At 42.0% G+C, this 27205-nt stretch overlaps 1 gene segment (V, D, J or C); it reads right to left on the reverse strand.

Moving 5' to 3' along the window:
- Positions 1 to 12886: 12886 nt before the first annotated feature.
- LOC111140132 lies at positions 12887 to 19746 on the reverse strand. The segment is given in 4 exon segments: positions 12887 to 12987; positions 16040 to 16147; positions 19203 to 19529; positions 19635 to 19746. Coding segments are annotated over 4 exon segments (582 nt in total).
- Between the last annotated feature and the right edge of the window lie 7459 nt (positions 19747 to 27205).

Here is a 27205-nt window from a genome sequence, read left to right on the forward strand (position 1 = left end):
TATTGGAGGAACTACAGAACATTCATGAAAGAAATTGAAGAAGACACAAAAAGATAGAAGATGATTCCATGCTCATAGATCCTAAAAATAAACATTGTTAAAATGTCTATACTGCCTAGAGCAATCTATACTATCAATGCCATTCTGATCAAAATTCGACCATTCTCTCACACCGTACACAAAAATAAACTCGAAATGTATAAAAGACCTCAACGAGATGCAGTAATCCATCAGAACATAGATGAGAACATAGGCAGTAACCACTTCAATACCAGCCAAAGTAATTGCTTTCAAGGTATGTCTCCAAAGGCAAAGGAAACAAAAATGAAGATGAACTTTTGGGACTTCATCAAGATCAAAATCTTCTACACAGCAAAGGAAATAGTCAACAAAACAAAGAGGCAACCCACGGAATGGGAGAAGATATTTGCAAATGACAGTACAGACAAAAAGTTTGATATCCAGGATTTATAAAGAACTCCACAAACTCAACACACACAAAACAAATAATCATGTCAAAAAATGGGCAGAAGACCTGAAAAGACAGTTCTCCAAAGAAAGCATACAAATGGCTATCAGACACATAAAAAAATGTTCATCATCAGTAGTCATCAGGAAGATTCAAATCAAAACCACATTGAGATACCACCTTCCACCACTTAGAATGGCCAACATTAACAAGACAGGAAACAACGTGTGTTGGAGAGGATGTGAAGAAAGGGGAACCTTCTTATACTGTTGGTGGCAATGCAAGTAGGTGCATCCACTTTGGAGAACAGTGTGGAGATTCCTTAAGAAATTAAAAATAGAGCTTCCCTATGACCCTGCAATTGCACTACTGGGTATTTACCCCCAAAATACAGATGTAGTGAAAAGAAGGGCCATCTTTACTCCAATGTTCATAGCAGCAATGGCCACAGTCACCAAACTGTGGAAAGAACCAAGATGCCCTTCAGCGATTGAATGGATAAGGAAGATGTGGTCCATATATGCTATGGAGTATTATGCCTCCATCAGAAAGGATGAATAACCAACTTTTGTATCAACGGACGGGACTGGAGATTATGCTGAGTGAAATAAGTCAAGCAGAGAGAGTCAATTATCATATAGTTTCATTTATTTGTGGAGCATAAGAAATAACACGGAGGACATGGGGAGATACAGAGGAGAAGGGAGTTGAGGGAAATTGGAAGGGGAGATGAACAATGAGTGACTATGGACTCTGAAATAGAATCTGATGGTTTTGATGGGGCGGGGGTTGGGAGGTTGGGGAGCCATGTGGTGGATAATATGGAGGGCATGTATTGCATAGAACACTGGGTGTGGTGCATAAACAATGAATTCTGTTACACTGAAAAGAAATTTTAAAATAATGTTAAGAGAAGAAATAGTAAAAGTTAAAAAAATTTTAGCATAAAAAAATTAAAAGATATTAATTAACTTTCAAGACTAAAGAATCATGGAGAAAAAGCCATGAATTCTGTGCTTTGCTTTCTTCTCCTCTGTAATTTTGCTGTTCTCCTTGGTAAGTGATCTTCATCTTGGCTGGATTTCTTGCTGGTATTCTGGGGCCGGGGCCTGTTGTAGTGATTCTCAAGTGTCGTTGCCTGAGACGGAATTGCACAGCCGTTTCCAGGGGCTAGGCTAAGTAATCCACTCTGGTTCGATTTTGGGAGCTTTTGTTTCCTGAATGCTCTCTGTAGAGTTCCAGAGGATGGGAATGAAAATGGTGGCCTCCCAATCTCTGGTCTGGAGGAGCCGAGAGCTCGGGGCTCCACTCCTCAGTATGTCCTAGGAGAAAAGTGCTCAATCACTCCTGTCTCCCTGACCTCTGGCTGCACTCTGAGCTCATCCAACCTGTGACCAAGCATCTCTATCTCTGGCACACAGCCCCGTCTGGAGTCTCTGAACCCCACAGATCCCTGAGCTCTTTCAGGGAGCTCTTCCTGGAACTTGTGGGGCCCCAGCTCCCAGAGCAGTGGCCTGATTGTGTCACGGATCACGGTTCAATGTAATGCTGAGTTGAGAGCTCATTCCTCTGCTCTGTCTTTGTAGCCAGCTTCCTGCTCTAATACCTGTGAGCTCTGTGACACTCAGACACCCCTGATCCTTTTGTGACCCCGCGGGTCCTGAGGACCACCTGTCCCATGTGGGCTTCACCCTGGCTTAACCTCTGGAGTGATGTCCCTCAGGGGAGCAGCCTTTTAAAAGTTGTGGTTTTGTGCTCCATTGCTCTGCTGCTTTCCGGGAGCTGGCCCCTCCCCCCGTGGTCTATCTTCCCGTCACTTTGGATTCACTTCTCTGATGATCCTACCTTTCAGAAAGTGGTTGATTTTCTGTTTCTAGAATTTCTGCTCTTTTTCTCTGCGATCTCCTGTTGGATTTGTAGGTGTTTGGAATGGTTTGATAAGCTATCTAGATGATCCCCCCTGGTACCTGATGTTGTCTCAGCTGCTACTTCTCTGCCATCTTGACTCCCCCTCCCCCTTCCTGAATTTATCTTGATATATTTGTTAAAGGACTCAACTTTCCTGAGATAATGGGGGATTAAAACCGGTTTATATATAAGAGTAACATCGATTGGGTAAAGGGGATTACCCTGAAGCTTATCTCTATATGAATACTTAAAAAATAAAAAAATAGAAAAGCAAAAGAAAAACACAGGTATATGTATCAAAAAAGTTCAAGTCAAAAGTTTATTATGGAATTTGTTGTACTGAACATCTCATTGTGATGGTAAATAGGTTAATAAATTATTAAAAAATTGAAAATAATGAGAATAGTGGTAATGAATTAAAAATAAAAGTTGTATCTGAAAAAGTAGTGGTGGTTGTTCTCTTGTTCTTTTTTTTTTGTTGTTATTTGTTTTTTTGGCTGGCTTTGTGTGGGAGGGGCCTGCTGCATGGTTTTTCAGGCAGTCTTGCTAGAGTTGAGTCCTCCTGCCCCTCTCAAGGGGCTGGGCTCTGAGGAAAATGGTTTTTCAGGCAACTGTTCTCTGGAGTTTTTTTTCCCCTCCCTTTTCAGCTTTTGGCATTTCTTTGGAGGTCTAGAGGAAATCAAACAGCACCCAGACCTCCGTCTCAGAGAGAAGCCTCAGTCTGTTCCTCTCTGGGTGTTCCAGAGCACATAAATTCCCCCCCTGCTGCTGGCAGAACACATCCCCAGTCAGTCTTAGTGGTCAGAAGAACTCCCGTTTTTGCCCAAAACCACGAGAAATACTAGTCCAGAGAGCTGGCTTCCTGTGTCTGCCTCTGCCATGGCTGTCTGTGCAGATCCAGACCTCCAGAGATGTCCCAACTAGAGACAGATTTTCCTGCTGGCCCAGGCTGGGAGTGTTCAGACTCTCCTGGTCCTAGAGAGCACTGGCTAGGATCTCTCTCAGGGGAGGGTGTGGAGCATGACACAGACCCCATTCACACAGTGTGCACGCAGAGTACAAAAGGCTGTGGCTCTAGAGAGAGCCGGCTGGCTTCCACACCAGACTCTCTTACGTGAGCTGCCACCCAGATGCTCTCATGCATGTTGGTGGCTCAGGGACCAAGGCCTGGTTCTCGCTGCACTCTCTCTGGCTTAGCACCAGGGGTAGTGGTCCTGGGTTCATGGGCTTAAGCCCCTGTCCCTAACCACCTGATTCCCTTTAAGATCTTTTGCTCTTTTTGAGTGCTTTCAACCAGACTCCAAGTTAATGCTGGTCCTCAATCACAGGACACTCTCATATTGGGGTATTAATTTCCAATGGGTCGCTTCTGGTGGCTCCCTCCCCCTCTTGTTTATCTTCCAATATCAGTCTGATGTTCCCACTCTGCTTTATCTGTCCACTGGTGTCTTCTGACCCCATAGAGATCCAGAAGTGTATAATTCTAATCTCAGGCTGATTTCATGGATGATCAGAGTTCTTTGGTAGATAATCAGCTCACTTTAGGGGACCGGTTGGAACAGCATCTCCTACTTCTCTGCCATCCTGTCTCCTGAGTAAAGGTGTTTATCAGGTGTGAGAGTAATTATTCAAACATTCCAGAGAATAGGAAGTATCCTGAAAGTGGACTGCGAGGTAGCTGGCATGCTGGGAGAGAGCACAGAGGAAATGGTCTTACCTTCCTCATGGAGCAACCTCTTCCCCAGGCTGACTGGCTTCTGGAGGAGTGCACCCTCTTGCTAGGGCTGGGGAAGCAGCCCAGGAAGAAGAGAATCAAAGCAAATTAAGCCTAACCTCTTCATTAGAAGGGGAACAATTAAGATCAGAGCAAAGATCAAGGAATTAGAAACCAGTAATACAGTAGATCACATCAATGAAACTAGAAGCTGGTCCTTTGAAAGAATTAGTAAGATCAATAAGCCACAGGCCAGAATTATCCAAAAGTAAAGAGAAAGGACCCAAATTATTAAATTATTATATTATTAAATTGTTAAGTTATGTAAATTAAATTAGTAAATTATTAAATTACAAATGAAAGTGGAGAGATCATGACTAACACTAGGGAAATAGAAACAATCATCAGAAATTATTATCAACTGCTATATCTCAATAAGTTAAGCAACCTAGAAGAAATGGATGCATTCCTGGAAACCTATAAACTTCCAAGACTGAAACAGGAAGATATTGACAACCTGAATAGACCAATAACCAGTAACGCGATTGAATATGGATGCCAAAAGTGTCACATAGATCCTAGATAATTGCATCATAGTACTTTAAAAGGATTATCCATCACAACCAAGTGGGATTTTCCCTGGGCTGACAGGTCCATTCAACATTTGCAAACCAGTCAGTGTGGTAGAACAAATTAATAAGAGAAGAGAAGAATAACATGGTCCTCTCAATTGATGCAGAAATAGCGTTTGATGAAAACAGCATACTTTCTTGCTTAAAACTCTTCAGAGTGTGGGATAGAGGGAATATTCCTCAATTTCATAAATTCCATCTATGAAAAACCCACAGCAAATATCATTCTTTTAAGATCAGGAACATGACAAGGTTGCCCCCTTTAGCCACTGTTGTTCAGCATAGTGCTGGAAGGTCTAGCAACAGCAATCAGAAAACAAAAAGAAATAAAAGGTATTCAAATGGGCAAAGAAGGATTCAAACTCTCTCTCTTCACAGATGACACGATACTTTATGTGGAAAACCCAAAAGACTCCACCCCCAAACAACTAGAAATCATACAGCAATTCATAACATGGCAGGATACAAAACCTATGCACAGAAATCAGTTGCTTTTGTATACACTGATAATGAACCTGTGGAAAGAGAAAATAGAGAATTGACTCCATTTACAATAGCACAAAAATAATTAGATAGCTTGGAATAAACCTAACCAAAAAGGTAAAGGATCTATACTCCAGAAACTACAGAACACATATGAAAGAAATGGAAAAAGACTCAAAAAGATGGAAAAACATTTCATGCTCATGGTTTGGAAGAATAAATATTGCTTATATTTCTATGTTGCCTAGAGCAACCTATACTTTCAATGCCATCCTGATCAAGTGCTGGAACAAACAATCCTAAAATTTGCACAGAACCAGAAAAGATCCTAAATCAACAAGGAAATGTTGAAAAAGGATAACAAAGCTGGGGGCATCATGTTGCCTGACTTCAAGCTATATTACAGAATAGTGATCACCAAGACAGCAACATGTGAGTTTTGAAGGGGCGAGGGTGGGAGGTTGGGTGAGCATGGCAGTGGGTATTATGGACGGCATATAATGCATGGAACACTGGGTGAGGTACATAAACAGTGAATTCTGGTACAATGAAAAGAAACTAAAAAAGAAAAAATAGCAGCATGGTACTGGTACAAAAACAGGCACTTAGACCAATGGAACAGAGAAGACAGTCCAGACATGGACCCTCAACTCTATGATCAAGTAATTGACAAAGCAGGAAAAAATATCCAATGGAAAAAAGACAGTCTCTTCAATAAGTGGTGCTGGGGAAATTACCTATATACAGAAGAATGAAACTCGACCATTCATTTACACCATACACAAATATAAACTCAAGATGGATGAAAGACCTCAATGTGAGATGGGAATCATCCAAATCCTAGAGGAGAACATAGGCAGTAACCACTCCGACATTGGCCAAGCTAATTCTTTCAAGACATGTCTCCAAAGGCAAAGGGGACAAAAGCAAAAATTATGTTTTGAGACTTCATCAAGATCAAAAGCTTCTGCACAGCAAAGGAAACTGTCACCAAACAAAGAGACAATGCACAAACGGGAGAAGGTATTTACAAATGACACTACTGACAAAGGGCTAATATCCAAGATGTAGAAAGAACTCAAACTCAACACTCAAAAAAACAGATAATCACGTAAAAAAATGGGCAGAAGACATGAACAGACACTTCTCCAAAGCAGACATATGAATAACCAAGAGGCCCATGAAAAAGTGTTCATCATCATTAGCATTCAGGGAAATTCAAATCAAAATTGGAAGGGGAGATGAACGATGAGAGACTATGGACTCTGAAAATCAATCTGCGGGTTTTGAAGGGGCAGGGGTTGGGAGGTTAGGGGAACCAGGTGGTGGGCATTATGGAGGGCACATATGGCATGGAGCACTGGATGTGGTGCATAAACAATGAATTCTGTTACACTGAAAAGAAAGTAATAAAAAAGTAAATAAAATATATACCAGTAATGACAACAACAAGAAAACCACATTGAGATACCACCTTACACCAGTTAGAATGGCACAAGTAACAATGCAGATACAATGAATCTTGGAACACTGAAAACAATGAAATAAAATTAAAAAAAAGAGAAGGCAAGAAAGAACAAATGTTGGAGAAGTTGTGGAGAGAGGAGAAGCCTCTTACACTGTTGGGGAATGCAAGTTGATACAGCCACACTGGAAAAAGTTGGAGTTCCTATAAAAGATGAAAACAGAGCTATCGTATGACCCAGCAATTGCACTAGTAGGTATTTACCCCAAAGATACAAATTAGTGAAAAGAAGGGCCACAGGAGCCCCAGTGTTCATAGCAGCAATGTCCACAATTGCCAAACTGTGGAAACAGTTGAAATGCCTTTCAACAGAGGAATGGATAAGGAAGATGCACTTCATATCTACAACGGAATATTACTCATTCATCACAAAGGATGAATACCCAACTTTTGTATCAGCATGGATGGGACTGGAGGCAATTATACCGAGTGAAATAAGTTAAGCAGAGAAAGACCATTATCATAGGTTTCCCTTATTTGTGGAAGATAAGGAATAGCATGGAGGGCATTAGGAGAAGGAAGGGAAAAATGAAGTTGTGGGAATAAGAGGGTGAAATGAACCACGAGAGACTATGGACACTGAGAAATAAAGTGTGGGTTTTAGAGGGGAGGATGGTGGTGGTTGGGTTAGCCTGGGATGGGTATTAAGGAGGACACGTCTTGCATAGAGCCCTGGGTGTTATATGTAAACAAAGAGACTTGGAACACTACATGAAAAACTAATGATGTGCTGTATGATGACTAAAATAACATAACAATAAAAATTAAAAAATAAATGCCTGGCCCTCAGTCATAGAGTGACTTTAGCTTTGTTGTCCCTGACACCTCCTCAACACAGCACAGATGAGCCTTCCACAGGGTTTGTGACATGGGCAGGATGTGGTTTCTCACATCATGTCTCTTGCACAGTAATACACGGCCGTGTCCTCAGAGTTCAGGCTGCTGATCTGTAGATAGGCTGTGCTGACAGAGGTGTCCATGGAGAAAACAAATCAACCGGAGAAGCCCTGGGCATATGTTGGATTCCCAGTGTTCATGTTGATATATCCCATGTACTTGCAGGCTCTTTCCTGGTGCCTGTTGCACCCACCTCATTGCATAGCTGGTGAAGGTGTACCCAGATGCCTTGCAGGAGACTTTCACGGATTCTCCCAGCTTCCTCACCTCAGCTCAGACTGCACCAGCTGCACCTGGGAGTGGACACCTGTGGAGAGGGAATAGCAGGGGATGAAGTCATGTTGACTGGCCCTGTTCCCCTCCTCTGCCAAATGACTGAGGGAATCCCTTACCTGAAGCCAACACCACCAGGAAGAGGATTCTCCAGCTCCAATCCATGGTGAGGTGCTGTGCTCTCACGGTTTCTACAAAGGATTGTGTGCAACTGTTGGGTGATGTTCTCAGGGCCCAAACATGTGTATATTTAAGTGAGTACACCTTGGCTCATTTGCATATTCACAAAGCAGAATATTTCATATCAGGAAATGGCTCATTCAGAGAGGAAACACATCAGAGGGGAAACACATTCCTGGGATACTGAGGTCCCACATCTGAACATCTGTTTGAGGATATGCACCCTTGCCACATCCCCGACTCTGTGTTGCCAGGGCTCTTTCCACTGAGAATGAGCCCGAGTACAGAGCTGTGGAGGCTACTGGGTAAGGCAATTTCCTTAGGAGCAGAAGCGAATGCTGATCTGGGAACAGGGGTCCAGGGATGGCAAACCTGATGTGTCAGTCCCTGTGGACCAGTGTCTGTGATGCCCTGTGCACCTCCCTTCTCAGGTGAAGAAGGGGGGTCTGGGTAGAGAAATACCTGAACCTGAGTCACGTCACCTGGATGATGTGTCTGATAGACCCAAACGCACATATTGTAATGAAATGCTGGTAAACCTAACATAACTATGTGTGTAAAAATTACATATTCCTACAGAGTCTCTTCTAATTGTAGTGTGTTGAAATGTAAACATCAAGAAGTCATCCCCCTATTTAAGATAAAAGTCATGATCATCAAACAAAAATGATTTAATTAATGAAAGATGTCTCACTTAATGGTAAGTGACTGAACCATTTCCTTGGAAGCCATGAACAAGGTTCCATGATACCCTGTATCATTATTTTCATGGATAAAGAAGATATGATATATATATATACAATGGAATTTACTACTCCATAAAAAAATTTGCAAAGACATTGATGGAACTAGAAACTATTAAGCGAGCATGAAATAAGTCGACCAGGTAGAGACAATTATCATACAATTTCACTCATATGCAGAATTTAAGAAACAAAACACGATCATGGGGGAAGGAAGGGAAAAATAAAATAAGACTAAATCAGAGAGTGATACAAACCATGAGAGACTCTTAAGTCTATGAAGCAAACTGAGGGTTGCTAGAGGTGAGGGGCTGGTGTTTGGGGTAAGTGAGTGATGGACATTGAGCATGATGTGTGATGTAATGAGCACTGGGTGTTATATGCAACCGATGAGTAACTGAAATTTACTCCAAAACTAATGATACACTCTATGTTAATTAATTGCATTTAAATTAAATTGAAAAAACCTTTTCATTTGGAGAAGAGAAGTAACAAGTACTAAATATGTAACAACAAACCAAATCCCTATTATTCATGTGTGACATGAGGAATCTGGTTTCTGGTCAGATCTGTCAAAGCCTGGAAGTCTGTAGTTTGCCCATAAGCTGAACAACTGGAAGTCACCAGCTCTTCTCAGACCCACCAGAGATTTGTGATAGGATATCTTTTTCTGATCAGGCGGCTGTGAAAAATACCACTGCCTGGGTAAGGTATAAACTATAATAATGAATTCCATCAGAATTATGAAAGATGGAAGTCCAAGGTCAAGTCATGCAGCACATCCATGCTCACTCACTCAGTCTGTGCTGGGAGGGGGTCAGTCCCAGTGATCTCCAGAATGTTGTGGACAGTAGGTCCAGGCTTTTCTTTAGAGGCTCATATTGCTCTCAGGGTCTTGACGAGGAGATTCGGGGTTATGCTGAGATAGTCAACCCATAACCACCCCCTCATCAAGTATTTCCACATCCTTTCTGATTGCTTTGGAACAAGACCTCTCCTTTCTTCCAGTAGGAACAGGCTGAGAGTTTTCCAAAATTTTCAGTTCTGCTTCATACTGATTAATGATTATGTCTTCATATCATTTGTTCTTCCCACACTTTACCATAAGAATTCAAGAGAAACCTTGCTGATGCTTTAAGCCTTTGTTCAGAAATTCCCTCAGCCTCTTACCAAGTTGCACTCTCCCATGTTCTTCCTTTCGGATCTCAATGCAAACAAGCTCTCTACCCTTCTACAGCATAGGTCACCTCCTCTTCATTTCACAAAGACATTCCTCATCTTGGTGTGACATCATCAGAGTGGCCCATAATGTTTATGTCTTACCACATACAGTCCATAAGCATTTAGATACTCTCTAGGAAGATTGGGGCTTTCATTGTAGGTCTCTTCTTTCCTTCTGGGGTCTCCCATGAATCACCCTTTACGACCCCTTCCTGTCAATGTAGACTTCTTCTGCACACATCTCAGAAGCTTGCTAGCCCTTTTCCATTACTCAGATCCAAACAGCTTCCATGATTTAGGTCCTTATTGCAGCAGCTGCACACTTCTCAGGATGGTATAACAGAGAGCATAAACCAGGTGGCTTAGAAATAAATTTCTCACATTTCTGGAGCCTTCAAAGTGCAAGATCAAGATATTGGTATATTTGCTGTGTAGTGAGTGCCTCCATCTGGATCATTGGGCATGTCTTTAAACTGTCTTCATATGGCAAATGGAAGGTTTTGAGGATCCTGTGGGATCATAACAGCTCTGATTCCATTAATAACCTAACATTCTCCCAGAGCCCTTGCTCTTTTGCCATCTCATTGGACATTACATTAGAACACTTGAATTTGCAGGGGACACATATATTCAGATCATAGTTCAGGGAAAACTGTGACCCAAAAATTGCATTTACAAATGGGCATATGCAAGGAATCACAACTTTCTAGGGCAAAAGCCACCCACAGATATATCCACAGGACCCACAGGAAAGTAGAGAAATTTCTACAGGACCCACAAGGAAATAGGAAAATTGAAAGGCAGATGGTGAATTGATGAAGGTTCAGTGTGGAGATGTCTGAGTTGAGGCTCCTGTGGAATTGGTGACAACCTTAGGGGTGTCCTACAAGTCTGTGTTTTAAGTCCAGAAGCCCCACCTCGTTCCCCCGGGAATGAAATGATGAACATTTACTGTGCTTCCGAGGTGGGGAAAGATCCTCTTGAGAAAATTTCTAGATAATTCAGGAACTGGAGGAAGTTAAATGCCACCATCCAGTTCATTCTAGATTTTGCGTGGGGTACAGGAAGCACGCCCTTCTCTCCCCTCCTCTTCTCTCTTCCTGTGTCACCTCAGTGAGGTATAATCTGAGATTCTCTTGTGAGGATGACATCAAGGGTCTCAGGTCAGGGATAGAAACACCAACCATAGACTGTATACACGCGTCTATACCCACACCTTATCCCCCTACCATAGGGATCTTCTATAATAACAAGAAAAAGCAAAGAGAGCTAGAAAACCAGAAGTTATTTTTGAATTCTATATGGAATCCAGCTCAAAATGAGACAAAACCAGGGACATGAGAGGAAATGTCAGTGTTGTCTCATCAGAGGTTGATTCATTATTTTTCTTCTGAATCATAGTGTGGGCTACAGTTCCCAGGTTAACCCCACTTTAAGGTTCTGTCATCATGGTAGACATTCGTTTTTGAGCCTCACTCTACAACTGGCACCTGGTGGGGATCAGGAAAGAGTGACAGAACTCCAGCCCCATGGGGCTCAAGGTCCAGGACAGGTTGAGGGAGAAGTTACAATAGGGCAGAGTGAGGACATGGTGACTTTCTGTGGGATAATTGAAGGATAGCACCAGATGGGCAAGGATCCAGGCTCTACCAGCCAGATCTGATGATTCATGTGGGTTTCCTGTTTGGAAGTCAGGAAACACGTTTCAGATGCATCCCCCAAGGCTGCTCTCATAGACTCCAGAACAGGACCCATCAGTACTGTGATAGGTTTTTGTCTCTGGTTGTCAACTTGCAGGTCATCCCGCCCGTTTCACTGGGGGACATCAGAGAGCGTATCCCATCAGGAGGTCTGCCTTTCCACCCAAGAGATGGAGCGGTGCCTCCAGAGGGACAAATCCTGATCACTAGTGTCCACCCACTTGGATAATGAGCCAGAGGATAAACTGTAGCTAGGAGGATAAGGACCCAGTTTGGGCAGATGTTCTTGGGGTATTTTCATAACCATGTGGAGGCAGAGTGTGCCTGCTGAGGGCAGAGAACAGGAACAAAGCTCTCAGAAAGCCTGGGCTGTGCAGGTGCTTTTCAGGGATGATGAGAATTCCTGCAGGTCCTTTTTGGAGAAAGAAAAACAGGATATGGATGAGGTTGATGAAGGAAAGTTCCCTAGGGACTGGTGAGATCTCATCTACACATATGTTATCTTGTTCTGGCTGGCTGCATGGAGAATATGAGAAATTAGAGAACGAAGAAATAACCATATATATCCCTGAGTGAATCTAGAGAGGCTAGAGGGGAAACCCCCTATCTCAATAGAAAGCCCCTCCCCCCCAACTGCCCCTGCTCCTGGGTCTGATTTGTGTCTGAGGTTCTTGAGTGCACTGTGCTGAAGTGAGCACCCCCTGGTGTCCCGAGCACATAAGAGCACTGAACTATCTGATCCTTCTGTCCTAAGCACTCCAAGGTGTCCTGAGAGCCCTTGTGCCCTGAGAGCCCCCTGGTGTTCTGAGTGACTCCTGGTTACTTGAGCACCTGTTGGGGGGACCTGAGCTCCCTCTGGTGACTGCAGCCCAGCTACTCCTGTGTCCCTGCAGGAAAGTATGTGTCTGGGCTCACCTGAAATGTGTACACACTGGGTACACACATTATAGTAACACACAGTGGTGTCCTCAGCTCTAAGGCTGTTCATCTGTAGGATCAGCATGTTCTTGCCATTGTCTCAGGAGATGGTGAATTGGTCCTTCACAGTGTCTTCATAGTACATGTAACTACCACCACTCATAATGGCTGAGACCCACTGCAGCCCCTTCCCTAGAGGCTGGCAAACCCAATCATGCCGTAGTCACCGAAAGCGAATCCAGAGGCTGTACAGGAGAGTCTCGGGGACCCCCCAGGCTTCACCAGTTCCCCCCGACTCCACCAGCTGCACCTCCCCATGGACACCTGCAGACACAAGACATCCTGGTCAGGTAACTATCCTTCACTTACTGTTTTTATTACTCATATCCACTTTCTTATTCAATGTTTCTTGATCTCTGTAAATTACCTTTGAAAAGAGTAACAGGGAAAACCCAGCCAAGAATAAACTCCATCATGAGCTGTCCTGTTCTGTCCTGAACACTGAATGGAAAGCCTGGGAATCCCGAGACTGAGGCTCCCATCCCAGCTTCAGGCTTGGGGCTGGGCTGGTTTAATCAGCAGAAGGTGAACCCTATTTGCATGACCCTTGACTATATAGCCAACATAGTATTGTATGGTATCTATACATAGTATAGGTGGTATCTGTACTTACAGAGGGGACAGTAACCAGAGCAGCTGTGACTGCCTTTGATTTGGTGATACCTACAGGATTTTGGAAAATATGATGTTTAATTATACGATTTTCAGAGTACCTGCTTGGTTTCCATTTATCCATTTAATTTCACATGGTCACACATATTGGGGTATAGGTATCATGTTTCTCCTTAAAGTGACATGATCCTACACCCAGAATTGTGGAGGGTTTGTGAGGTGTCCAAGAACACTAGGATGAGAGTGAGCCCCGGGATTTGTACCTGTGCTCCTCCCACAGGACCTACTACCTACCCTGAGCCCCCTTCAGGAGAGAGTGCACAGGCTCATGGAGATCGTGGGATCCTGCCTGTAGTGAGGACAAGATGACTTTGTTCTGGAATATATATGAAATTCAGAATCAGGGTGCATGCAGGTGTTCTTTCAAGTTTCTAAGGTTTCCCTGTCACTGTGTTCATCCCAAGGCATCTCTGGGATTATTTGTAATAGTTTTGGTGAATGTTCTTGATGCAGGATAGACTGCACACAGGCAGAGAGTGCGATATGAGAAACACAGGTGTCAGAATCAACAGTATCCAGAGCAAGCAAATCCATTTTCCACAAAATTTCCTGTATTTGCAATTCTTACTTCCTCATTCCTTCTTCACTCTGTCCTTACATAGCTATTGATCTTCATGTTACCTCACACTAGCTTTAATTTTCTAGAATATATAATTTTGTATTAGTATGAAATGTACCTTTATTTCTATGACTTCTATTGCTGAGCCAAATACTTGAGAATACCCCCGTATTTATTATGCTTTTTTTAATGATGGGCAGCTTTCCAAAGATTACATAGAGCACAATATGTCCACATTTAAGCTGATGATTGGGCTTGGAATTGTTCCCATGTTTCTGTATTTTATTTTCATTTATGTATTTATTTATTTATATATTTATTTTAGTTACCATACAGACATCATTAATTTTGATGTGTTTCAATAAAGTCACTGTTCAGATTGGAGTTGCAAGAGCTAAAGGAATAAATAGAACAAGCTTCAGATCAGAAAATTCGTGTCAGTATACCTCCTAATTGTGGTCATGAGACAAACAATAAACTTAATCTCTCAGGAGTGACAAGTACTCACAGGGGCTAAGAACCAGCATCTTGGTATATTGTGAATGTAGATCCCTGATGACAAACTATCACAAGGTTTGATAGAATATTTAATGGATTTCTTGTCATCATGTGACTAAAGGTGTTATAGTGAGAGGTTCTCCAGGACCATATCATTAAATCAATCCTGTCCTCATGCACTCCTATCCTGTAGGATGGGGACAAATCTTGAAAATCCTCCCCACACCCCAGTGGTCCTGGCAGGATGGGAGGAAGATGACTCAGAGCAGGAATGCATGGAGATCCATGCTTCCTGTGTTCACCACAGAAATAAGGAATTTATCTGAAGCAGCATCCTGGGGTCACAGGTGGAGTCCCATAGTATCTGGGAGAGAAACAGACGTCACAATCTCAGGTCTGTTGAGGACCACACACACTTTTCACATGGAATGAGAACCTTAGTCTTCAGGGAAAAGTAGGGAAACAGGAAGCTGAGGATACCCAGGGACCACTGGAGCTGTGTGAGCAGACAACCGGGAAGAACAGAATGACTGTGTACCCAGAGACAGGCAAAAATACATGGACTTGGACCACTGGTGGAGGAGGGGCAGGGACACATGAAGTCCTCCCCTGACCCAGGTTCCTGGGAACACCTGAGGCTAAGGCTACATCATCAAGTCAGAGTCCTTGTAGTCTGAAACCTTCCACCACATTAATGACTGTCACCTGAGTAAAGCAGAGGAGTGTACTGGAGAGTGGAAGTAGATTCTACATGGGGGAGCTCAAGGAGATCACAGCGATGATCCGGGAACAGAAACAGGAGATCTCTGGAGGAATCTGAACACTTGTGTGGCTACAGCAGAGACACATTTCACTGCTGCTACCCAGATTGCCGTTTTCCAGTGGAGCCAGGAAGAGAGTCACGCACTCCACAGCATAGGCCTCACAAAGAGAGGGTGTGATCATCTACAGGAAGCATAAATGTAACAATATAATACCAAGTGCTCTGTGCATGGTAGACATTCATGAAACCCCACCATAATTCCAGGGGCTCTGTACAGTTAGGGAAACTCTCTGTTCCACCCGCCCCTCTATTCCCTTGTGGTTCAAGTCCTGGGTGTGCAAGTTTGGGGAAAGCAGCTCCACGTACAAATCATGTGGACATTTGTCAAAGCTGGGTCACTCCACTGTATTTGGTAATTCAGAGCTGCTCCACTCATCATGAGTGGATTTAACTTCCCTGAAACACCTTCATGACCAGATATGTTCACGTGTAGTAGACAGAATAGGATGGCAGAGATGTCAGATTTAGTCATCGCTCCAATCAGTGTCACCTCCTTGGGAACTTCCTTGGAGACCACTCACCTCTCAGTGACACATTTACACAAGTAACGCCTTCTCTGTTCCTGCAATGACACTTCACACCTGTGTGATAGGGGCAGGTCACCCCCTTTAACCTGTGTCCTCATCACTGCACTCTGTGATTTAGATCAGTGCTCTGTGAAGGCTCTTCTCTCGTTGTCTTCATGAACAGAGCTGTGGATGCAGGATCTTGTCCCCTGGCTCCCCTGTAGGTTGTTAATGTGAATTAAATATTAAATACACTACCTGCCTGAATGAGGGATTGAAGATCATGAGAAGCTGGAAGATCCAGTTGTGAGGACACATCTGGACCCTGTGTTAGGGCCTGGAAGAGTGGGCTGACCAGCTTGGGGACTGTAGACGGGAAGAGACATCCACAGCATAGGGGTCCAGGGGCGTCTCAAACTCACAGTTTGTTCTCTGGGTCCTTAATTCACACAGACAGAGGTGAGTGTTCACCTTGGCTCCAGGGTGTGTGTGGACCTGGATAGAGAGCAGCTGACATCACTGCTCAGAGGGAAGGCAATAAACAGGAGTGTTTATATTTATGTGGGTGCAGCTGGGTTACTATGGGGTTCTCATCCCCAGGAACAATACAACTGGCATGTGGGGTAACAGGTGTCTGTGATGTGCACATTGTCAATGACAACTTTGGCTGGATACTAGGTTGTGTTACCTAGTTAGTTCAGAGACCCATTAAGAAAAGGACTGCATAGGGGCATCTGGGTGACTCAGTGGGTTAAAGCCTCTGCCTTCGGCTCAGGTCATGATCCCAGGGTCCTGGGACCAAGTCCCGCATTGGGCTCTCTGCTCAGTGGGAAGCCTGCTTGCCCCCCGCCCCTATCTGCCTCTCTGCCTGCTCATGATCTCTCTCTGTCAAATAAATAAATAAAATATTTTTTTTTTAAGAAAAAGATTGCATCAACATCTGAGAGGAGAACACAGATAGTAACCTTTTAGATCCTCAAGTGCAACAACTTCTTGCAAGATGGGTCTCTAAAAGCAAGGGAAACACAAACAGAAATGAATTTTGGGACTTCACTAAAATAAAAATCTTCTGCGATGCAAAGGCAACAGTCAACAAAACTAAAAGGCAACTTATGGAATGGGAGAAGATATTTGCAAGTGACACTACAGAAAAAGAGTTGATATCCAAGATAAATAAAGAACTTACCAGCCTGAACACCCAAAAAACAAATAACCTTTCAAGAAATGGGCAGAAGGCATGAATAGACACTTCTCCAGAGAAGACATACAAAAGGCCAACAGACACATGAAAAAATGTTCCACATCTCTTGTCACCATGGAAATATAAATCAAAACCACAACGAGATATTACCTTACATGAGTTAGAAAGGCTAAAATTAACAAGACAGGGAACAACAAATGTTGGAGAGGAAGTGGAGAAAGGGGAACTCTGTTACGTTGTAGGTGGGAATGCAAGTTGATACAGCCACCTTGGAAAACAGTGTCTAGGTTCCTCAAAAGTTAAAAATAGAACTACCCTATGACTCAGCAATTGTTCTACTGGGTATTTACCCCCAAAATACAGATGTAGTGAAAAAAGAGGCACATGCACCCCAATATTCATCGGAATAATGTCCACTATAGTGAATCTGTGGAAGGAGCTGAGATATCCTTCCACATATGAATGGATAAAGAAGATGTGGTCCATATATACAATGGAATATTACTCAGCCATCAGAAAGAATGAATACCTACCATTTCATCGACTTGGCTGGAACTGGAGGGTGTTATGTCATGCAGAATAAGTCAAGCAGAGAAAGATAATTATCCTATGGTTTCACCTCTATATGGAACATAAGGAATAGTGAGGAAGACCACAGGGAAAGTCAGTTATCATATGGTTTTACTTACATGTGGAGCATAAGGAATAACACAGAAGATATTAGGAGATTAAAGGAAAACTGAATTGTGGCAAATCAGAGGGGGATATGAAGCATGAGAGACTGTGGACTCTTAGAAACAAACTGAGGGTTTGGGAGTGGAGGGGGTGGAGGGATAAGTGAGCCTGGTGGTGGGTATTGAGGAGGGCACGTATTGCGTGGAGCACTGGGTGTGGTGCATAAACAGTGAATCTTGGAACACTGAAAAATAAAAAAGAAAATCAGGGAGGGAGACAAACCACGAGAGACGCTGGATTCTGAGAAACAAACAAGGATGACAGAAGTGAGGGTGGTGGGGGATGGGGCAGCCAGGTGATGGGGATTAAGGAGGGCAGGTGATGTGATGAGCACTGGGTGTTATACGCAACTAATGAAACTCTGAACACTACATCAAAAATTAATGATGTACTATATGCTGGCTAACTGAACATTTAAAAGAATATAGACTGCTTTTCACGTTTTTTAAAAATTTCTTTTCAGTGTTCCAGAATTCGTGGTTCATGCACCAAGGAAATAAGGGCTTTCAATGACACACTGGACCAGATAGACTTCTTTGTTATTTATTTAGGCCCTTTGTCTTTCATTTTGATAAACTTAGGTAGAGGATTCTCAGGTGTGTTGCAGTTTTTTTCCCCCAAAGTGTCATGTAATGTGATGAGCACAGGATTTTATACTGAACAGATGGCGCATTGAATATTATATCAAAAGTCAATGATGTCCTATAACTTGGCTAATTGAGTTAGAAAATAAATATGCAGACCCTGGTTTCTTTGATATGATCTGTGTTTCTTAGTTTCTATATAATCTCTTTCTGCTCTAATCTTGCTATTTCCTTCCTTCTGCTATATTTAGGATTCAGCTGTTGCTTTTTCTCTAGCACCTTTAGGTAATGTCAGGTTGTTTATTTGAGATTTTTCTTCCTTCTTGAGGTCTTCCTGTATGCTGTGTATTTCTGTCTTAGGACCACCTTTACTGCAGAGGAATTATAGGGTGGTGATAGAGGCTTTATACTCATTTCTTATGTTTAGTTTTATTTTTTTCGTTGGAGGTTTTATACTCGTGTGTGTGTGTGTGTGTGTGTGTGTGTGTGTGTGTGTTTGTGACCTTCTGGCTCTGCTGGAGGTTCTTGTGATCCACAGTGAGAGCCATTGTGATTCTTATGAGGGTTTCATTGATGTGTATCACGATATTTGTAATTTATTGATATTTAAGGACAAGAGGAAACTAATGTAACTGACTCTTTTTTTTTACATGTTATTATATTTTTCTTCCTGTTACAAGTAAGTTTCTAAGTCAGAGAGTGAATAGGTAAGCACAGAATAATGTCAACTAGGCTCCCTTGGGGAAACTGCTATAAGGAGAGGAAACCCCAGACCCTGACAGGAAATATGCCATGGCTTCCATCTGCACCTGCTCCTGGGATTAAAGACAGAATTGGTGCAGAGTGTGCACCCTCTGCTGGTCTGATACCCTTGTAGTTTGAGGTTTGTGTCTGGGCTCACACTGATGTCCCCTCACTGTGTCTTTTGCACAGAAATACACGGCCGTGTCCTCGGTTCTCAGGCTGTTCATCTGCAGATACAGCTGGTTCTTGCCGTTGTCTCTGGAGATGGTGAATCGGCCCTTCACAGAGTCTGCATAGTATGTGTTACTTCCATCATAGCTAATACTTGCGACCCACTGCAGTCCCTTCCCTGGAGCCTGGCGGACCCAGCTCATGCCATAGCTGCTGAAGGTGAATCCATAGGCTGCACAGGAGAGTCTCAGGGACCCCCCAGTCTTCACCAGGTCTCCCCCAGACTCCACCAGCTGCACCTCGCACTGGACACCTGTAGATACAAGACATCCCAGTCAGGAATCTGTCACACACATCCATGGTTTCTCTCACTCATATACTTTCACATCCTCAATTTGTTTGGTTCTCCAGAAATTACCTTTTAAAAGAGCAACAAGGAAAACCCAGCCCAGCACAAATTCCATGGTGAGTTCTCTGTGTTCTGTCTTGATCACTGAATGTGGACACCTGGAAATCCCAGGACTGGGGCACCTCTCCCAGCTGCATGGTCCGGGCTGAGCTGTTTTATTCAGTGGAGGGAAGACCCTATTTGCATATCCTCTGAGTATATAGTTAGCTCTAGACTCAGGTTCAATTCTTTACAAGTTAAAAACAAAGATTGCATTGTTTGTGGATCACTTTGTTTAGATGGCACTTTGACAATATGCAGTATTCTTTTTTTGTTGTTGTTTGGTTAAAAAATGTATTTATCGGGTGCCTGGACATCTTAGTGGGTTAAAGCCTATGCCTTTGGCTCAGGTCATGATCCCGGATTCCTGGGATCGAGCACCCCCATCAGGCTTTCTGGTGGGCCAGGGAGTCTGCTTCACCACTACCCTCTCTCTGCCTGCCTCTCTGACAAGTTGTGATCTCTGTCTGTCAATAAATAAATAAAATGTTTAAAAAATGCATTTATGGTTTATAAATGTTGGAACAGGACATCGATAATATAAATTCCCATTCAGAGTTAAGAATTCTATCAGAGCCAAGTTTAAATATACCTTTAATATATGAATGAATAAACTTTGCAAAAGTACTAGGACTATCAGTTTCCAAGCTTTCTGTTGTGTTACATTGTCCTGCGTGTGTGTGTGTGTGTGTGTGTGTGTGTGTGTGTGTGTGTTTTAAAGATTTTATTTATTTATTTGACAGACAGGGATCACAAGCAGGCAGAGAGGCAGGCAGAGAGAGAGAGAGGAGGAAGCAGGCTCCCTGCTGAGCAGAGATCCCGATGCAGGGCTCGATCCCAAGACCCTGGGATCATGACCTGAGCCTAAGACAGACGCTTAACAACTGAGCCACCCAGGTGCCCCAACTGTGTGTGTGTTTTTAGGCCAGCACCATCCTGTTTTGATGAAACAGCTTTGTAATCTCGCTTGAAATTGGAGTGTGGTGACTCCAGGTAGCTTAGTTGCACATTTCCTCTCTTTCTTTCTTTTTTGAAAAAATTTTAATTTATTTAAATGTCTTTGCAGGGTTCAGCATTCATTTGTTTATGCACCATACCCAGTGGTCCATGCAACACATGTCATCCACAATACCCACCACCAGGCTTACCCAACCTCCCACCCCTCTCCCCTCCAAACCCCTCTGTTAGTTCCTCTGAGTCCACAGTCTCTCATGGTTTGTCTCCCCCTCCAATTTCTCCCAACTTCTTTCTCCTCTCCATCTCCCTATGTCCTCCATGTTATTTCTTATGCTCCACAAGTAAATGAAACCATATGATGATGGACTCTCTCTGCTTGACTTATTCCACTCGGCATAATCTCTTCCAGTCCCATCCATGTTGATACAAAAGGTGGGTATTCATCCTTTCTGATGCAGCATAATACTCCATTGTATATATGGACTATATCTTCTTTTTATTTCTTGTAAATATTTTTTAAATTTCTTTTCAGTGTAACAGAATTCATTGTTTATACACCACACCCAGTACTCCATGCAATACATGCCCTCCATAATTCGCACCACCTGGCTCCCCCAACCTCCCACCCCTGCCCCTTCAAAACCCTCAGGTTGTTTTTCAGAGTCCATAGTCTCTCATGGTTCACCTCCCCTTCCAATTTCCCTCAACTCCCTTCGCCTCTCCATCTACCCATGTTCTCCATGTTATTTGTTATGCTCCACAAATAAGTGAAACTGTATGATAATTGACTCTCTTAGCTTGACTTATTTCACTCAGCATAATCTCTTCCAGTCCCGTCCATGTTGCTACAAAAGTTGGGTATTCATCCTTTCTGATGGAGGCATAAAACTCCATAATGTAACTTCCTTATCCATTCGTCCATTGAAGGGCATCTTGGTTCATTCCACAGTTTGACGACCGTGGCCATTGCTGCTCTGAACATTGGGGTACAGATGGCCCTTCTTTTCACTACCTCTGTATCTTTGGGGTAAATACCCAGTAGTGCAATGGCAGGGTCATAGGGAAGCTCTATTTTTAATTTCTTGAGGAATCTCCACACTGTTCTCCAAAGTGGCTGCACCAACTTGCATTCCCACCAACAGTGGAAGAGGGTTCCCCTTTCTCCACAACCCCTCCAACACATGTTGTTTCCTGTCTTGCTAATTTTGTCCATTCTAACTGGTGTAAGGTGGTATCTCAATGTGGTTTTAATTTGAATCTCCCTGATGGCTAGTGATGATGAACATTTTTTCATGTGTCTGATAGCCATTTGTATGTCTTCATTGGAGAAGTGTCCCATAGGTTTTGGACTGAATTGTCTTCATTCTCATTGGTTTCCATGAATTGTTTCAGTTCTTCTTTGATCTCCTGGTTGATCCAAGCATTCTTAAGCAAGGTGGTCTTTAGCTTCCAGCTGTTTGGGTTCCTTCTGAACTTCTCCTTGTGATTGAGCTCCAGTTTCAAAGCATTGTGATCTGAGAATATGCAGGGAATAATCTCAGTCTTTTGGTATCGGTTGAGTCCTGATTTGTGACCCAGTATGTGGTCTATTCTGGAGAAGGTTCCATGTGCACTTGAGAAGGATGAGTATTCTGTTGTTTTAGGGTGGAATGTTCTGTGTATATATCGATGAGGTCCATCTGGTCCAATGTGTCATTCAATGCTGTTGTTTCTTTATTGATTTTATGCTTCAATGATCTGTCTATTTCTGAGAGAGGCGTGTTAAGTTCTCCTACTATTAATGTATTCATATCAATATGACTTTATCTTGATTAACAGTTTTCTTATGTAATTGGCTGCTCCCATATTGGGGGCATAGATATTTCTATAAAAGAAGAAAGAACCCAGGAGTGACATAGAAATTTACAGAGACAATATAGAAACAAGGACTTCTCAGACAACCTAATGTAAATAAAAGTGTATCTTTCAATAATCACTCTTAATGTGAAAGGCCTAAATGCTCCCAGAAAATGGCACAGGGTTGCAGACTGGATAAAGGGACAGTACATTTCCATATACTGTCTACAAGACACTTACTTGGAACCTAGAGATACATCCAGACTGAAAATGGAGGGGTGGAGTAGCATCTTTCATGCCAATGGGCCTCAAAAGAAGGGTGGGGTAGCAATTCTCATATCAGATACATTAGATTTTAAACTAAAGACTGTAGTCAGAGATACAGAAGGACACCACATCATACTTAAAGGGTCTAGCCACCAAGAATATCTAACAATTGTAAGTTGTTATGCCCCCAATATGGAAGCAGCCAATTACATAAGCCACCTGTTAATAAAAGAGTCATATTGATATGAATACATTGTTTGCATGGGATCTTATCATGCCACTGTCAGTAAAAGATCATCCAAGCAGGAAATCAATAAAGAAACAAGAGATTTTAGTGAAACATTGGACCATATGGACCTCATAGATATATACAGAACATTCCATCCTTAAACAATAGAATACACATTCTCCTTGAGGACACATGGAACATTCTCCAGAATAGACCATGTACTGAGTCAGATTTCAGGGCTCAACAGATACCAAAAGACTGAGATTATTCCTTGCATATTCTCACACCACAATGCCTTGAAACTGGAGCTCAACTATAAGAAAAGTTTGGAAGGAATTGAAACACTTGGGAGCTAAAAACCATCCTGCTCAAGAATGTTTGGATCATCCAGAAAATCAAAGAATAACTTAAATAATTCATAGAGACCAATGGGAATGAAGACACATCAGTCCAAACCCTATGGGATACAGCAAAGGCTGTTCTAAGGGGGAAATACATAAACTCCCTCAAAAAAAAAAAAAAAAAACTGAGAAATCCTCCCTCAAAAAAAGAAAAAATTGAGAAATCCAGAATACACCAGCTCTCATTACACCTTAAAGAACTGGAGAATCAACAACAAATTAAGCCAATCCCACACACAAGAAGGGAAATAATCAAGATTAGAGCAGAGATCAATGAGTTAGATATTAGATATACAGTAGAACATATCAACGAAACTAGAAGCTGGTTTAAAAAAAAAATTAGTAAGACCGATAAACCGCTGGCCAAACTAGTCCAAAAGAAAAGAGAGAGAACCCAAAGTAACAAAATTATGAATGAAAAGGGAGACATCACGACCAACACCAAGGAAATAAAAACAACCATCAGAAATTATTATCAACAGTTATATACCAATAGGTTAAGCGACCTAGATGAAATGGATGCATTCTTAGAAAACTATAAACTTCCAAAATGTAATCAGGAAGAAATTGACAACCTAAATCGACCAATATCTAGTAATGAGACTGAAGTAGTGATCAGAAACCGACAGCCCAGGACCTGAAGGATTCCCTGGGAAATTCTTCCAAACATTCAAAGAAGAATTAATACCTATTGTCCTGAAGTTGTTTCAAAAAAATAGAAACAGAATGAAAATTTTCAGACTCTTTAATGAAACCAGTGTTGCCCTGTTTACCAAAGCAAGAAAGACACTATCAAAAAAAAAAAAAATTCAGACCAATACTCCTGTTGAATATGGATGCCAAGATTCTCAACTATATCCTAGCTGATAGGATCCATCAGTACATTAAAAAGATTATCCAACATGACCAGGTAGGTGCCAATTCCTGACATCGCACAGGAGAAGAATGAGACACAAACAAATCAGCTGCAAGAGAGATGGAACAGGAGACATCAGTAGAAAAGACTGTTGCCCTGAACAGCTCCTCCTCAGTCCCGTTTTTTATTAGATGTAGACAGTTATCAACAAAGGAGCCAAAGAAGGCTACACATTAATCATATGCCTTGTAGATAAACAAGAAGGAAGTAAAAATATATCTGATAAAGCAGTATACAGTTTATAGTTGAGCAAGCACATTCAAAGTGATCATCTAATTACCACAGGTGCTCTCCAAGGTAGGGGAGATAATGGAAAAATGAATCAGGTGACATTCCACCCTGAGCAAGCCTGGCATCCCCAACTGATCATCTTCAAGGCCGTATATCATCCTCTCCACCAGAGCCCTTTTACCAGTATTTTTTTCATATGGCTATATCTAAACATGCTCAGTAACTATCATAACTTCTCATGGGTTATATTTTAAGTAATACATTGTTTTGAGAGACAGTTTCAGGTAGGATTTATCCCTGCGATACAAGAGTGGCTTAACATTCACAAATCTACCAATGTGATTGAACAAATCAAGAAGAGAAGAGAGAAAAACCACATGATCCTCTCAATTGATGCAGAAAAAAAAAGAATTTGACAAAATACAGCATCCATTCCTAATTCATACTCTTCGATGTATACGGATAGAGGGAATATTCCTGAACATCATAAAATCTATCTATGAAAAACCCACAGCAAATATCATCCTCAATGGGGAAAAGCTGACAGCTTTCCCTTTTCAGATCAGGAACACTACAAGGATGCCCACTCTTGCCACTGTTGTTCAACACAGTACGAGAAGTCCTAGCAACAGCAATCAGAAAACAAAAAGAAATAAAAGGTATTCGAATCAGCAAAAAAAGTCAAACTTTCTCTCTTCTTGGATGACATGATACTTTATATGGAAAACGCAAAAGACTCCAGCCCCAAACTACTAGAACTCATACAGAAATCCACTAATTCAGTAGGATACAAAACTAATGAACTGAAATCAGTAGCTTTCTTATACACTAACAATGAAAATAGAGAAAGGGAAATTCAAGAATCGTTTCCACTTACTAGAGCACCAAGAACCATAAGATACATGGGAATAAACCTAACCAAAGAGGCAAGGGATCTGTACTTGAGGAACTATAGAACACTCATGAAAGAAATTAAAGAAGATGCAAACATATGAAAAAGCATTCCATGCTTATGGATCAGAAGAATAAACATTATTAAATTGTTTATCCTGTCTAGAAAAATCTACACTTTCAATGCCATTCCGATCAAAATTCCAGGGCATTTTTCAAAGGTCTGGAACAGACAATCCTAAAATTTGTATGGAACCAGAAAAGACCCCGAAGTGTAAGGAAATATTGAAAAAGTAAAATAAAGCTGGGGGCATTATGTTGTCTGATTTGAAACTTTAATACAAAGGTGTGATCACCAGGACATCATGGTACTGTCACAAAAACAGACACATAGACCAGTGGACCAGAATAGAGAGCCCAGATATAGATCCTCAACTCTCTTCTCAACTAATATTCAACAACGCAGGTAAAAATATCCAGTGGAAAAAAGTCTCTTCAATAAATGGTCCTGGGAAAATTGGACAGCTATGTGTAGATGAATGAAACTTGACATTCTCTTATATAATTCACAACGATAAATTTGAAATTGAAAAAGACCTCAACGTGAGGCAGGAATATATCAAAATCATAGAGGAGAACATAGGCAGTAACCTCTTTGACATCAGCCACAGCAACTGCTTTCAACATGTCTCCAAAGACAAAGGAACTGTAAGTGAAAATGAACTTTTGGGACTTCATCAAGATCAAAAGCTTCTGCACAGAAAGGAAAACAGCCAACAAAACAAAGAGGGAAACCACAGAATGGGAGAAGATATTCACAAAATACATTACAGTAAAAGAGCTGATATCCAAGATCTATAAAGAACTTCTCAAACTGAACACTCAAAAAACAGATGATCATGTCAGAAAATGGGCAGAAGATGTGAAAAGACACTTCTCCAAAGAAAACATACATAGGCTATCAGACACATGAAATATGTTCATCATCACTAGCCATCAGGGAGATTCAAATCAGAACCACATTGAGATACCACCTTACACCACTTAGAATGGCCAAAATTAACAAGACAGTAAACAACGTGTGTTGGAGAGGATGTGGAGAAAGGGAAACCCTCTTACACTGTTGGTGGGAATGCAATTTGGAGCAGCTGCTTTGGAAAACATTGTGGAGATTCCTTAAGAAATTAAAAAATAGCTCTTCCCTATGACCCTGTAATTGCACTACTGGGTATTTACCCCAAAGATACAGATGTAGTGAAAAGAAGGGCCACCTGTACCCCAATGTTCATAGCAACAATGGCCACGGTCGCCAAACTGTGGAAAGAACCTAGATGCCTTCAATGGACGAATGGATAAGGAATATCTGGTCCATATACACTATGGAGTATTATGGCTCCATAACAAAGTTGAATACCCAGCTTTTGTATCAACATGGTTAGGAGTGGAAGAGATGATGGTGAGTGAAATAAGTAAAGCTGAGAGAGTCAATTATCATGTGGTTTCAATTACTTGTGAAGCATTAGGAATAACACAGATGACATTAGGAGAAGGAAAGGAAAAGTGAAATTGGGTGAATCAGAGGGAGAGATGAACCACGAGAGACTGTGGCCTCTGAGAAACAAACTGAAAGTTTTAGAAGGGAGGGGGTGCGGGGATGGATGAGTCTGGTGCTCGGTATTAAGGGGGGCATCCATTGTATGGAGCACTGGGCGTGGTGCATGAACAATGATTCTTGGAACTCTGAGAAAATAAAATTAAATTTAAAAAGTTTTATATTCACTTGGGTGTGTATGTGTGTCTCTGTGATTGTTTG

This window comes from Enhydra lutris, unplaced genomic scaffold, assembly GCF_002288905.1.
Source record: "Enhydra lutris kenyoni isolate GAN:26980312 unplaced genomic scaffold, ASM228890v2 scaffoldscaffold181, whole genome shotgun sequence".
NCBI lineage: Eukaryota > Metazoa > Chordata > Mammalia > Carnivora > Mustelidae > Enhydra > Enhydra lutris.